We start from the raw sequence: 14,931 nt of genomic DNA, 5'->3' as shown, positions 1-14,931 counted from the left end.
ATGATATACATCGATCAGACACCATGGTTTACTATGAGGGTATAATGATATACATCGATCATATACCATGGCATACTATGAAGTTATTATAATATACATCGATCAGACACCATGGTATACTATGAGCGTATTATGATATACATCGTTCATCGACCATGGTATACTATGTGGGTATTATGATATACATCGTTCATACACTATGGTATACTATGAGGGTATAATGATATACATCGATCATACACTATGGTATACTATGAGAGCATTATGATATACATCGATCAGACACCATGGTTTACTATGAGGGTATAATGATATACATCGATCATATACCATGGCATACTATGAGGGTATTATAATATACATCGATCAGACACCATGGTATACTATGAGGGTATAATGATATACATCGATCATACACTATGGTATACTATGAGCGTATTATGATATACATCGTTCATCGACCATGGTATACTATGTGGGTATTATGATGTACATCGTTCATACACCATGGCATACTATGAGGGTATTATGATCTACATCGATCAGACACCATGGTATACTATGAGAGTATTATGATATACCTCGATCATACACTATGGTATACTATGAGGGTATAATGATATACATCGATCATACACCATGGCATACTATGAGGGTATAATGATATACATCGATCATACACCATGGTATACTATGAGAGTATTATGATATACATCGTTCATCGACCATGGTATATTATGAGAGTATTATGATATACATCGATCACATACCATTACATACTATGAGGGTATTATGATATGGATAGATCATACACCATGGCATACTATGAGGGTATTATGATATACATCGATCCTACGCCATGGTATAATATCAGAGTATTGTGATATGCATCGATCATACACAATGGCATACTATGAGAGTATTATGATATACATCGATCATACACCATGGCATACTATAAGGGTATTATGATGTGCATCGATCATACTCAATGGTATACTATGAGAGTATTATGATATACATCGATCATACACCATGGCATACTATAATGGTATTATGATATACATCGATCATACACCATGGTATACTATGAGAGTATTATGGTATACCTCGATCATACACCATGGCATACTATGAGGGTATTATGATATACATCGATCAGACACCATGGTATACTATGAAGGTAATTTGATATACATCGATCATACACCATTGTATACTATGGGAGTATTATAATATACATCGATCATACACCATTGTATACTATGGGAGTATTATAATATACATCGATCATACACCATGGTATACTATGAAGGTAATATGATATACATCGATCATACCCCATGGCATACTGTGAAGGTATTATGATATACATCGATCATACACCATGGCATACTATGAGAGTATTATGATATTATTATTTGTGTCAACAAATAGCGATGACAGTTTATATAGAAATCATGGTCACCGTCAAAAAAACTCATGACAAAATGAAGCAGCAATGCTGTCTTTGTTCCCGATGTTCCTATCTAAGATTTTGTTCGCATTCAAACGTTTCAAAATTAAGTTACGCGTTGTATGTGTTGGATTTTATAATCATTATTAAAACCTTCATGGTAATACGAATTTATTACTCCTTCGAGATAACAGCATTTAGAGATACTCATATGTGATGTATCAAGAGTTAGATGTATATCTAGTTATTCAACAACCTAGTATTCAATATTTAATGAAAAGAAAGGCACGAAAGCACACTATATATATTTATTACATGCAATGAAACAACATGACAGATGAAGTAATAACAAATGAATTGGCTATCATCATCATCATCATCATCATCATCATCATCATCATCATCATTTTAATGTGCTGTTCAATGTGAAGTGATATTTAGTCATCATCTAGAACACTGACGTAACGATGTCAATTGAAGTGACTGAGTAAACTGAGTCCCTATATACTGTTATATGCAGGCCGACGACAAAAGCAAACTGCTGTGGAACGCGGTGGATTCTGGGCAATATAAGGATGCGAAGAAACTGATTGGGAAAAGCAATTGTGATGTCAACTACAAGAACGAAACGAGGGTGAGTCAAAATTAACAAACTGAAACAATTGCTATAATAATATTAGTACAATGACCAACATTATTAGAAAAATATGATAAGTGGAAGCCGACCTGGAATTAAAAACGCGGAAATCCGTACTCGACACGGTGTTTAATTTACCCCTGCTTATCTATGACGTCATTTGATTTGGAGTCAGTTGTTGGGTGGGTTTTCTTTGAGAAATATATAACTGAAAGCATTAACTGTGAACATTTCCATTATGGGTTGTATTAATGGATTGTTGAGATTTCGCTCTAATGGTCTATTGATTGATTGTTGACATTCCACTACAGGGGTGCATTGATCAATTGTTGAGATTTCACTGTAGGGGTGTATTGATGTATTGTTAACATTCCACTGTGATGGTGCATTGATGTATTGTTAAAATTCCACTGTGCTGGTGCATTGATGTATTGTTAAAATTCCACTGTGATGGTGCATTGATGTATTGTTAACATTCCACTGTGATGGTGCATTGATGTATTGTTAAAATTCCACTGTGATGGTGCATTGATGTATTGTTAACATTCCACTGTGATGGTGCATTGATGTATTGTTAAAATTCCACTGTGATGATGCATTGATGTATTGTTAAAATTCCACTGTGATGGTGCATTGATGTATTGTTAACATTCCACTGTGATGATGCATTGATATATTGTTAACATTCCACTGTGATGATGCATTGATATATTGTTAAAATTCCACTGTGATGGTGCATTGATGTATTGTTAAAATTCCAATGTGAGGGTGCATTGATGTATTGTTAACATTCCACTGTGATGGTGCATTGATGTATTGTTAAAATTCCACTGTGATGGTGCATTGATGTATTGTTAACATTCCACTGTGATGGTGCATTGATGTATTGTTAAAATTCCAATGTGAGGGTGTATTGATGTATTGTTAACATTCCACTGTGATAGTGCATTGATGTATTGTTAACATTCCACTGTGATGGTGCATTGATGTATTGTTAACATTCCACTGTAAGGGTGTATTGATGTATTGTTAACATTCCACTGTGATGGTGCATTGATGTATTGTTAACATTCCACTGTGAGGGTGTATTGATGTATTGTTAACATTCCACTGTGATGGTGCATTGATGTATTGTTAACATTCCACTGTAATGGTACATTGATGTATTGTTAACATTCCACTGTGATGGTGCATTGATGTATTGTTAACATACCACTGTCGGGGTGTATTGATGTATTGTTCAAATTTCATTATAGGGGTGTATTGATGTATTGATAAAATTCCACTGTGAGGATTTATTGATGTATTGTTAACATTCCACTGTCGAGGTGTATCGATGTATTGTTGAGATTTCATTATATGCGTGTATTGATGTATTGTTAACATTCCACTGTGATGGTGCATTGATGTATTGTTAACATTCCACTGTGAGGGTGCATTGATGTATTGTTAACATTTCACTGTGATGGTGCATTGATGTATTGTTAACATACCACTGTGATGGTGCATTGATGTATTGTTAAAATTCCACTGTGAGGGTGCATTGATGTATTGTTAACATTCCACTGTGATGGTGCATTGATGTATTGTTAACATTCCACTGTGATGGTGCATTGATGTATTGTTAATATTCCACTGTGATGGTGCATTCATGTATTGTTAACATTCCCCTGTGATGCTGCATTGATATGTCGTTAAAATTCCACTGTGATGGTGCATTGATGTATTGTTAAAATTCCAGTGTGATGGTGCATTGATGTATTGTTAACATTCCACGGTCGGGGTGTATTGATGAAATTTCATTATAGGGATGCATTGATGTATTGTTAACATTCCACTGTGGAGGGTGTAATGATATATTGTTAACATTCCACGGTCGGGGTGTATCGATGTATTGTTGAGATTTCATTATATGCGTGTATTGATGTATTAACATTCCACTGTGATGGTGCATTGATGTATTGTTAACATTCCACTGTGATGGTGCATTGATGTATTGTTAACATTCCACTGTGATGGTGCATTGATGTATTGTTAACATTCCACTGTCAGGGTGTGTTGATGTATTGTTAAAATTCCACTGTCGAGGTGTATCGATGTATTGTTGAGATTTCATTATATGCGTGTATTGATGTATTGTTAACATTCCACTGTGAGGGTGTATTGATGTATTGTTAACATTCCATTGTGGGGGTGTATTGATGTATTGTTAACATTCCACTGTGATGGTGCATTGATGTATTGTTAACATTCCACTGTGATGGTGCATTGATGTATTGTTAACATTCCACTGTCGAGGTGTATCGATGTATTGTTGAAATTTCATTATAGGGGTGTATTGATGTATTGTTAAAGTTCCACTGTGAGGGTGAGTTGATGTATTGTTAACATTCCACTGTCGAGGTGTATCGATGTATTGTTGAGATTTCATTATATGCGTGTATTGATGTATTGTTAACATTCCACTGTGAGGGTGTATTGATGTATTGTTAACATTCCACTGTGAGGGTGTATTGATGTATTGTTAACATTCCACTGTGATGGTGCATTGATGTATTGTTAACATTTCACTGTGATGGTGCATTGATGTATTGTTAACATACCACTGTGATGGTGCATTGATGTATTGTTAAAATTCCACTGTGAGGGTGCATTGATGTATTGTTAACATTCCACGGTCGGGGTGTATTGATGTATTGTTGAAATTTCATTATAGGGATGCATTGATGTATTGTTAACATTCCACTGTGGAGGGTGTAATGATATATTGTTAACATTCCACTGTGAGGGTGCATTGATGTATTGTTAACATTCCACGGTCGGGGTGTATCGATGTATTGTTGAGATTTCATTATATGCGTGTATTGATGTATTGTTAACATTCCACTGTGATGGTGCATTGATGTATTGTTAACATTCCACTGTGATGGTGCATTGATGTATTGTTAAAATTCCACTGTGAGGGTGCATTGATGTATTGTTAACATTCCACTGTGATGGTGCATTGATGTATTGTTAACATTCCACTGTGATGGTGCATTGATGTATTGTTAATATTCCACTGTGATGGTGCATTCATGTATTGTTAACATTCCCCTGTGATGCTGCATTGATATGTCGTTAAAATTCCACTGTGATGGTGCATTGATGTATTGTTAAAATTCCACTGTGGAGGGTGTAATGATGTATTGTTAACATTCCACTGTGAGGGTACATTGATGTATTGTTAAAATTCCACTGTGGAGGGTGTAATGATGTATTGTTAACATTCCACTGTGAGGGTGCATTGATGTATTGTTAACATTCCACGGTCGGGGTGTATCGATGTATTGTTGAAATTTCATTATAGGGATGCATTGATGTATTGTTAACATTCCACTGTGGAGGGTGTAATGATGTATTGTTAACATTCCACTGTGAGGGTACATTGATGTATTGTTAAAATTCCACTGTGGAGGGTGTAATGATGTATTGTTAACATTCCACTGTGAGGGTGCATTGATGTATTGTTAACATTCCACGGTCGGGGTGTATCGATGTATTGTTGAAATTTCGTTATTGGGATGCATTCATGTATTGTTAAAATTCCACTGTGGAGGGTGTAATGATGTATTGTTAAAATTCCACTGTGAGGGTGCAATTATGTATTGTTAAAATTCCACTGTGGAGGGTGCATTGATGTATTGTTAACATTCCACTGTGAGGGTGCATTGATGTATTGTTAACATTCCACTGTGATGGTGCATTGATGTATTGTTAAAATTCCACTGTCGGGGTGTATCGATGTATTGTTGAAATTTCATTATAGGGGTGTATTGATATATTGTTAAAGTTCCACTGTTAGGGTGAGTTGATGTATTGTTAACATTCTACTGTCGAGGTGTATAGATGTATTGTTAACATTCCACTGTGAGGGTGTATCGATGTATTGTTAACATTCCACTGTCGAGGTGTATCGATGTATTGTTGAGATTTCATTATATGCGTGTATTGATGTATTGTTAACATTCCACTGTGAGAGTGTATTGATGTATTGTTAACATTCCACTGTGATGGTGCATTGATGTATTGTTAACATTCCACTGTGATGGTGCATTGATGTATTGTTAACATTCCACTGTCAGGGTGTGTTGATGTATTGTTAAAATTCCACTGTCGAGGTGTATCGATGTATTGTTGAGATTTCATTATATGCGTGTATTGATGTATTGTTAAAATTCCACTGTCGAGGTGTATCGATGTATTGTTGAGATTTCATTATATGCGTGTATTGATGTATTGTTAACATTCCACTGTGAGGGTGTATTGATGTATTGTTAACATTCCATTGTGGGGGTGTATTGATGTATTGTTAACATTCCACTGTGATGGTGCTTTGATGTATTGTTAACATTCCATTGTGACGGTGCATTGATGTATTGTTAACATTCCACCGTGATGGTGCATTGATGTATTGTTAACATTCCACTGTGATGGTGCATTGATGTATTGTTAACATTCCACTGTGATGGTGCATTGATGTATTGTTAACATTCCACTGTCGAGGTGTATCGATGTATTGTTGAAATTTCATTATAGGGGTGTATTGATGTATTGTTAAAGTTCCACTGTGAGGGTGAGTTGATGTATTGTTAACATTCCACTGTGATGGTGCATTGATGTATTGTTAACATTCCACTGTGATGGTGCATTGATGTATTGTTAACATTCCACTGTGATGGTGCATTGATGTATTGTTAACATTCCACTGTGATGGTGCATTGATGTATTGTTAACATTCCACTGTGATGGTGCATTGATGTATTGTTAACATTCCACTGTGAGGGTGTATTGATGTATTGTTAACATTCCACTGTGAGGGTGTATTGATGTATTGTTAACATTCCACTGTGAAGGTGCATTGATGTATTGTTAACATTCCACTGTGATGGTGCATTGATATATTGATAAAATTCCACTGTGAGGGTTCATTGATGTATTGTTAACATTCCACTGTGATGGTGCATTGATGTATTGTTAACATTCCACTGTGAGGGTGTATTGATGTATTGTTAACATTCCACTGTGAGGGTGTATTGATGTATTGTTAACATTCCACTGTGAAGGTGCATTGATGTATTGTTAACATTCCACTGTGATGATGCATTGATGTATTGATAAAATTCCACTGTGAGGGTTCATTGATGTATTGTTAACATTCCACTGTGGGGGGGGGGGGGTGTTGATGTATTGTTGAAATTCCACTGTTGGGGTATATTGATGGATTTTTGAGACTCCACTGTTCGGTTCGGTTCGTTGTGGTTTGGTTGGATTTGGTTTGGTTGGCTATCTCTGTAACTACAGGGACGATTTAATTTCGCACATTTCACTTTAATTCCCCGTCAGTTTGACGCTACCCCGCTGCACCAGGCTGCCAAAAAAGGACATGTAGAGTTGGTGAAACTGCTGATGAAGCACAAAGCCGATATTGAAGTAAAAACAAAGGTAATACTAATGCAATGCAAAACAATACACGAAACAAGGCAATATAGCACAATTCGATACAATACAGTGCAAAATATTAAGACGCAATACAGAACAACACGTCACAATATGACGTAGTACAAAACAACACGACGCAATACAGCGCAACACGTCCCAATAGGACATAGTACAAAACAACACGACGCAATACAGCACAACACGTCACAATAGGATATAGTACAAAACAACACGACGCAATACAGCACAATACGGTACAATATGACGTAGTACAAAATAACATGACGCAATACAGCATAACACGTCACAATAGGACGTAGTACAAAATAACACGACACAATACAGCACAATACGATACAATAAAACGTAGTACAAAACAACACGACGAAATACAGCACAACACGGTACAATAGGACGTAGTACAAAACAACACGACGCAATAAAACACAGCACGGTACAATAGGACGTAGTACAAAATAACACGACGCAATACAGCACAACACGGTACAATATGACGTAGTACAAAACAACACGACGCAATACAGCACAACACGTCACAATATGACGTAGTACAAAACAGCACGACGCAATACAGCACAAAACGTCACAATAGTACAAAATAACACGACGCAATACAGCACAACACGGTACAATAGAACGTAATACAAAAAAACAGGACGCAAACAGCACAACACGTCACAATAGGACGTAGTACAAAACAATACGACGCAATACAGCACAACACGGTACAATTTGACGTAGTACAAAACAACACTGCGCAATACAACACAGCACAACACGGTACAATAGGACGTAGTACAAAATAACACGACGCAATACAGCATAACATGTTACAATAGGACGTAGTACAAAACAACACGACGCAATACAAACAACAAGTCACAATAGGACATAGTACAAAACAACACGACCCAATACAGCACAACACGGCACAATAGGACGTAGTACAAAACAACACGACGCAATACAGCACAACACGGTACAATTTGACGTAGTACAAAGCAACACGGCGCAATACAACACAGCACAACACGGTACAATAGGACGTAGTAAAAAATAACACGACGCAATACAGAACAACACGTCACAATGGGACATAGTACAAAACAACACGACGCAATACAGCACAACACGGTACAATATGACGTAGTACAAAACAACACGACCCAATACAGCACAACACGTCACAATGGGACATAGTACAAAACAACACGACGTAATACAGCACAACACGGTACAATATGACGTAGTAAAAAATAACACGACGCAATACAGAACAACACGTCACAATGGGACATAGTACAAAACAACACGACGCAATACAGCACAACACGGTACAATAGGACGTAGTACAAAACGACACACTGAATACAGCACAACACGTCACAGTAGGACGTAGTACAAAACAACACGACGCAATACATCACAACACGTCACAGTAGAAAATACTAGATATAGGTCAATTATAATATATAAAATGTTGTCTCTCCGTGGAAAATTCATGGATCCTTTCGGTTATTTTTTTATATTTCGAAACCTGCGGACAATGTAGTGTAAACAATGTATTCTACATGCGTTTTCTACGTCACATATGATCTATACTCGGCACATTGAGATGCGATGACTATTGCCATTTAAACTGACAGACGGCGTTATGAACGCTAGATAGCGTGGTTGACAGGTTCATCGAACTCCTTTATATGTGAACCATTGACATCAATACACAGAAGCATACTGTTTGTCTGTGTTTGTAAATATCGACATCTATGTATTTAAGGGCGCAATTGAATGACCTCGAAATGCCACAGACATAAGTGGCGTTCATGTTAGAGATCTCAGAACGTGTCGAAACTTGTATGTGAACGGTTGGGACCGAGTCGGCACGTGTCTGGAAAACTAGATTATATGCAACATATACAAGGCGTACAAAGTATATGTACTCATGACCACGTGGTGTTTATGTCACACAAACCACGAATGTGAAGCGTCAGTATGAATTCCGAAACCATGAAAAAAATTAGTCAAATATTTACCTGTAATTCTGACATTCTCTAAAAGTTACTATAAGCATACTAGTATAAGAACCTATATATCTTCTGAAAGCTTGAATATAGGCGGATACGCTAGTGCATAATCTGTATCTATGTTTGTCTAAATAGTTACCCGACGGCCAATTTTTTCATTGTGTTTCTGTACTACTCTAAAATCAAGCTGAAACCATTTGTGTCAGCAAAATTTGCCTTTCAGCGTTTCAGAGGGGGTGTATATTTGACATCTTTAAGGGGGAGAATGACCCCATAGTAAGGTAACGCAAAATTTCGTGCCGCGGCCTTTGCCGTGTTGTCACTTACAATTACGCGAATTACCTGTGAATTGTACAGGATACTCGTAACATAATATGCTAGGTATTGCATGTGTATCTTACTTCGTTCCCCAGTTACGAACAACCATGGGCCTTTTTTTTAGCTGCATAGAACAACTTACTACAGGAATACATAATTAATTATTTCGTCGTAGCTGTACAGGTTATAGTTAGCTTGGTAGCCAATCAGCGATAGCGTTTCAACTGATGAGTTCAACCAGTTACATGAGACAAGTCATGTTGTTATTGGCCACAATTCCCCGCTGCAAACTTAAAAGCAGCTGACCAGAGAATGTCATTGTTGAAAATGTAGAGTTATTTTAAGCCGTGAAGTCGTAAAACAGATGAGTAGTCAATGTCAATATATGGAAATACGATTATGTAGACTTTGCCTACTATTTTTAAATAGGTTGTTTCTGTGGTGTTGCTGATACCTTTTATTGAAACGAATAGAATTCCACGGAGAAATTAAAGTAGCTACATACAATAATAGAATACAATAATAAATGTTACACAATGGAGGACAAAGTAACAACAAAATTTCCTAAAGTTTTCCTAAAACTGTCTAAAGTTGGTTAAATGCGTTGTTGTCTGCCATACATGACATTTTTACTGTAGTCGCCAAGACGAGTATGAATGGAAATGAGATCAAAGTACTGAACACTCTGAATCTCGACATATTAAACTACGCGTACAGACAATTTGATTTGTCAAAATTCCCAAATTCATAACAGCCATGGTACAATAACAATAATGGCTTGTCTCTGATACTACAGGAAATCACCAGCTGCAAAGCTGTACACCACGTCTAAATCAAGACGACCTTTGTACAATGTGTATTCAAATTCAAACGCTCACTGCGTGACGACCGCATCTTTCTACATAAGGTGAAAAATGGTTGCATGGAATTTCTATTAAAACACTTCATGTGTAAAAATAGCTTTAATGACCCTTAGTACCGCCTAATTGACCTACGTTTAATGGATTAAACTAGAAAAGCTTAAAAGCTTGTCATTACTTCAAATATCGTCTATTTTATGTCAGCAACGTGACCATACATATGTGGCCGATGGCACTGCACATTATTGCACCTAATGTGTTTAGACTTAGAAGGCGTTAATATTGTTGTTTCAAAGAGCACTGATTACAAATTAAATTGTTGTTTTATGTATCTCATAAAATTAACACGACAGGTTACTGCACCAATCTTCACCTTATAATTGCTGATTTTTGAAAATCAGGATGAGCGATCGCAGGTCACAAGATTGTTTTGGCTGTACTGTATCGAATACCTAGCAAAAATGAACTGATTCAGAAATAAACATATAAATACAAAATAAATGAATGAATAATAACCATGTTTCAGTTTACTTACTTGACTATTTTTTTTATCTCATTTAGAATGGATGGACACCACTTCATTATGCCGCTGAAGAAGGCTTCGGTGAAATCGTGGAGCTGTTTATAAAGACAATAAAAGACATTAACTGTACCACAAAGGTGAGTAAACAGTATAAAATAATCGTATCATATTCCAAAGTCACACAGTGAACTAGACTGACCGACGGCAACATCAATAAAACAAGTTTGATTTTTGATTTTGAATAGAGAGTGAAATTCAATGAACATTTTTTTGTTATGTTTTAAGGGTGGATCAACACCTCTCTTTTTGGCTGCAAAGTATGGTCATACAGAAACAATGAAAATCCTCACAGACGCCGGGGCGAACACAGCAATAAAAAAGGTATGGCGACGTTTAAACTGAATTCAGGGTGAATGTGACGAAAATAGCTTACGTTGCTTAATTGTGACGTTCAAAATTTGCACACCTTAGTAAGCGAATTCTTTCAGTCGGTTTGGTCGGCAATGTCTATGACTCACTCTCATGGGTTTTTCACTGTGGCTCACTAACCCAAGGATTGTTTATGACTCCCTCTCCAACGGTTTTAATTTGGCCTAATCACTCGGGGGTATTGACTGTGACTCACTCTTCCAGGGTTTTTACTGGGCTCAATCACCCATGGTATTGTCTGTGACTCACTGTAATAGGGTTGTTAATGTGACACACTCGCCCATGGTATTGTCTTTGACTCACTCTCCTAGGGTTTTTACTGTGACACACTCGCCCAGGGTATTGTCTCTGACTCACTCTCCTAGGGTTTTTACTGTGACTCACTCATCCAGGGTATTGTCTGTGGCTCACTCTATTAGAGTTTTTACTGTGACTCACTCGCCCGGGGTAATAATATTGTCTATGACTCACTCTCTCGGGGTTTTTACTGTGACTCAATCACCCAAGGTTTGGAATGTGGTTCACTCGCCCAGGGTTTGGTCTGTTGCCCACTCAACCATGGTTTGATCTGTGTTTCACTCACCAAGGATTTTTCCTCGCTCACCCCGGGTTTGGTCTGTGGTTCACTCAACCAGGGTTTGGTATCTGGCTCACTGATCAATGGGTTGGTCTCTGGCATACTCACCCAGGATTTGGTCTTGGCTCAATCACTCAGTCGACCATTTTTGCGATTTGAACTCATGCCCTATTGATCAATAAACATAAAGTTACCATACCGTAATTGTTGTTAGTACGCTAAAATGGAATACAACAAAACCCAGGAAGATCATTATTCATCAACATGCTACAATTATATTTAACAATTACATGATTATTTTGTTTTGCAGGGTGAATTATCACCACTTCAAATAGCGGCACAAAATGGCCATATTCTCGCAGTTGAATATATTCTGAAGAAAGGCGATAAGGTATACACAAATTATAATGTTCTCTTGCTCTTTTTGATTCCAACAGCGTACAATGAGAATAAATCAACACTATCAAATTCAGTATTATCAGACCCACATTCGTATTTAGAATACTCATTATTATTTTAAGAGAACATTTCTTATATGAACATTTCATAGGAACATTTCTCATAGGAACATTTCATAGAAACATTTCGTAGGAACATTTCCGATGAGCAGTTTCAGTTGAATATTGTGAAAAAAGTAGCTTGCGCTATACTAGTACACGTTAGATTTGATTTGTGATGTATATTTCCATTGGTTTGTTTGTGGTGACATGTCAATAGTAACATTTATTTTGTCTTTCACTTTCAGTTAACTACTTGGTAAAAAGTTTCATCGTTTTATTATTGCTTCTTATTCTAGTAGTAATAATACAAGTGTAATGTTTTATTTCCGTTCTAGCCCTGTACTTTCTTCCTTCGTTTCCTTTTTCCCTTATTCTGTCCATCTTTTTCCCTTCCTCCCTTCTCCCCTCTCCCATTATGCGATGTCCTTTCTTCATTTCCACATTCTACCCTTCTATGTTTCATTTCATTTACATCGTGCGAGCAATCATTCTAGCAATAATGATGTTCATTTTATTTTATTAGGATTTGATTGGTGCTTTCCATTCCGCTGTCGAGAAAGGTCACGTGGACGTCGTGAGATTATTGCGTGACTCTGGTGCGAATGTGAATGAAAAAACAGTGGTAAATTTATACTTATTACGCAATCACTCAACTCTACGACATAAACATGTACTTAGTATTCACAGTGCACTCTATAAGTGCATAAACATGTTTCTGTTCTGTTCTCTGTTATGCAGGTCGGTGATTTCCCTATTCACTTGGCAGCATGGAATGGACAAGTGAAAGTTATTAAATATCTCATGAAGATGGGAGGAAGAGTAAATGCCAGCAATAAGGTGGGAATATTATCATTCGTTTATATGTGTTGCTTTGTTCGAACGCTTTAAAGCGGGAGGGTCGTCACCTGTGCAGGCACCGGAATTGAGTCCCAACCGACAATAACAACACTCGCTAAAAACGCTATGGCCATCTGACGCATGCGTAGTTGACGACTCCCCCGCTTTAAAACAGTTGTATAAGGTTGTGTCTCCATTTTACTAGTGTCCCCTTTTTGGCAAGAAGTCTAAAAATGGGTCAACATTAACAACATTCTAAATAAATATTTGCATTTTGCTGAAATTAAACTTGCAAATGTCGCCCACAAAATTACTTTTACCTCTCATTATTGATATTGCTTGCAGAAATATTATTATGTGGAGTTAGGTACGTTTCATGGTCCCATGGCGCTGGGTGGAAATTGTTATGTTGATAGTACTCTTCTTGGTATGTGGACCGTTCAAAGTATGGCGATCTTCTGGAGTTCCAAGATGATAATATTTCCAGGAATATTATATTTGTTCTAGTTGTCATTTCCCACATTTTGTTGATTTCAATTTCATGGTCTTTGTACTTAAACATTTGTTCAGCCAGTTTTACAGAGAGAGATTTCTATCTGGTGGTACTGTCATGTCAATAATGACGCATGTCTATTCCTTGTCCTTGGTAACTATGTCTGGTTTTACAGAGAGAGAGAGAGATGTTTCTATCTGCTGGTACTGTCATGTCATTACTGACGCATGTCTATTCCTTGTCCTTGGTAACTATGTCTGGTTTTACAGAGAGAGATGTTTCTATCTGGTGGTACTGTCATGTCAATACTGACGCATGTCTATTCCTTGTCCTTGGTAACTATGTCTGGTTTTACAGAGAGAGATGTTTCTATCTGGTGGTACTGTCATGTCAATACTGACGCATGTCTATTCCTTGTCCTTGGCAACTATATCTGGTTTTACAGAGAGAGAGATGTTTCTATCTGGTGGTACTGTCATGTCAATACTGACGCATGTCTATTCCTTGTCCTTAGTAACTATGTCTGGTTTTACAGAGAGAGATGTTTCTATCTGGTGGTACTGCCATGTCAATACTGAGGCATATCTATTCCTTGTCCTTGGTAACTATGTCTGGTTTTACAGAGAGAGATGTTTCTATCTGGTGGTACTGTCATGTCAATACTGACGCATGTCTATTCCTTGTCCTTGGTAACTATGTCTGGTTTTACAGAGAGAGATGTTTCTATCTGGTGGTACTGTCATGTCAATACTGACGCATGTCTATTCTTTGTCCT

The 14,931-nt window shown here is 37.1% G+C and overlaps 1 protein-coding gene across 2 annotated transcripts in view; it reads left to right on the top strand.

Moving 5' to 3' along the window:
• LOC102808257 (uncharacterized) overlaps positions 1-14,931 on the top strand; it is a 79,512-nt gene that overhangs the window by 54,801 nt on the left and 9,780 nt on the right. For both annotated transcript variants that reach the window (XM_085505367.1, XM_085505368.1), the window contains 7 exons: positions 1,977-2,090; positions 7,479-7,577; positions 11,359-11,457; positions 11,606-11,701; positions 12,637-12,717; positions 13,350-13,448; positions 13,565-13,663. In XM_085505367.1, the coding sequence (XP_085361493.1) occupies positions 1,977-2,090; positions 7,479-7,577; positions 11,359-11,457; positions 11,606-11,701; positions 12,637-12,717; positions 13,350-13,448; positions 13,565-13,663 (687 nt within the window). The remainder of the gene's footprint in view (positions 1-1,976; positions 2,091-7,478; positions 7,578-11,358; positions 11,458-11,605; positions 11,702-12,636; positions 12,718-13,349; positions 13,449-13,564; positions 13,664-14,931) is intronic.

Source organism: Saccoglossus kowalevskii, chromosome 11, assembly GCF_978046115.1.
Source record: "Saccoglossus kowalevskii chromosome 11, keSacKowa6.1, whole genome shotgun sequence".
NCBI classification, from domain to species: Eukaryota; Metazoa; Hemichordata; class Enteropneusta; family Harrimaniidae; genus Saccoglossus; species Saccoglossus kowalevskii.
The sequence above is the reverse complement of the archived record's forward strand: the minus strand, read 5'-3'. Positions and strand labels throughout refer to the sequence as shown.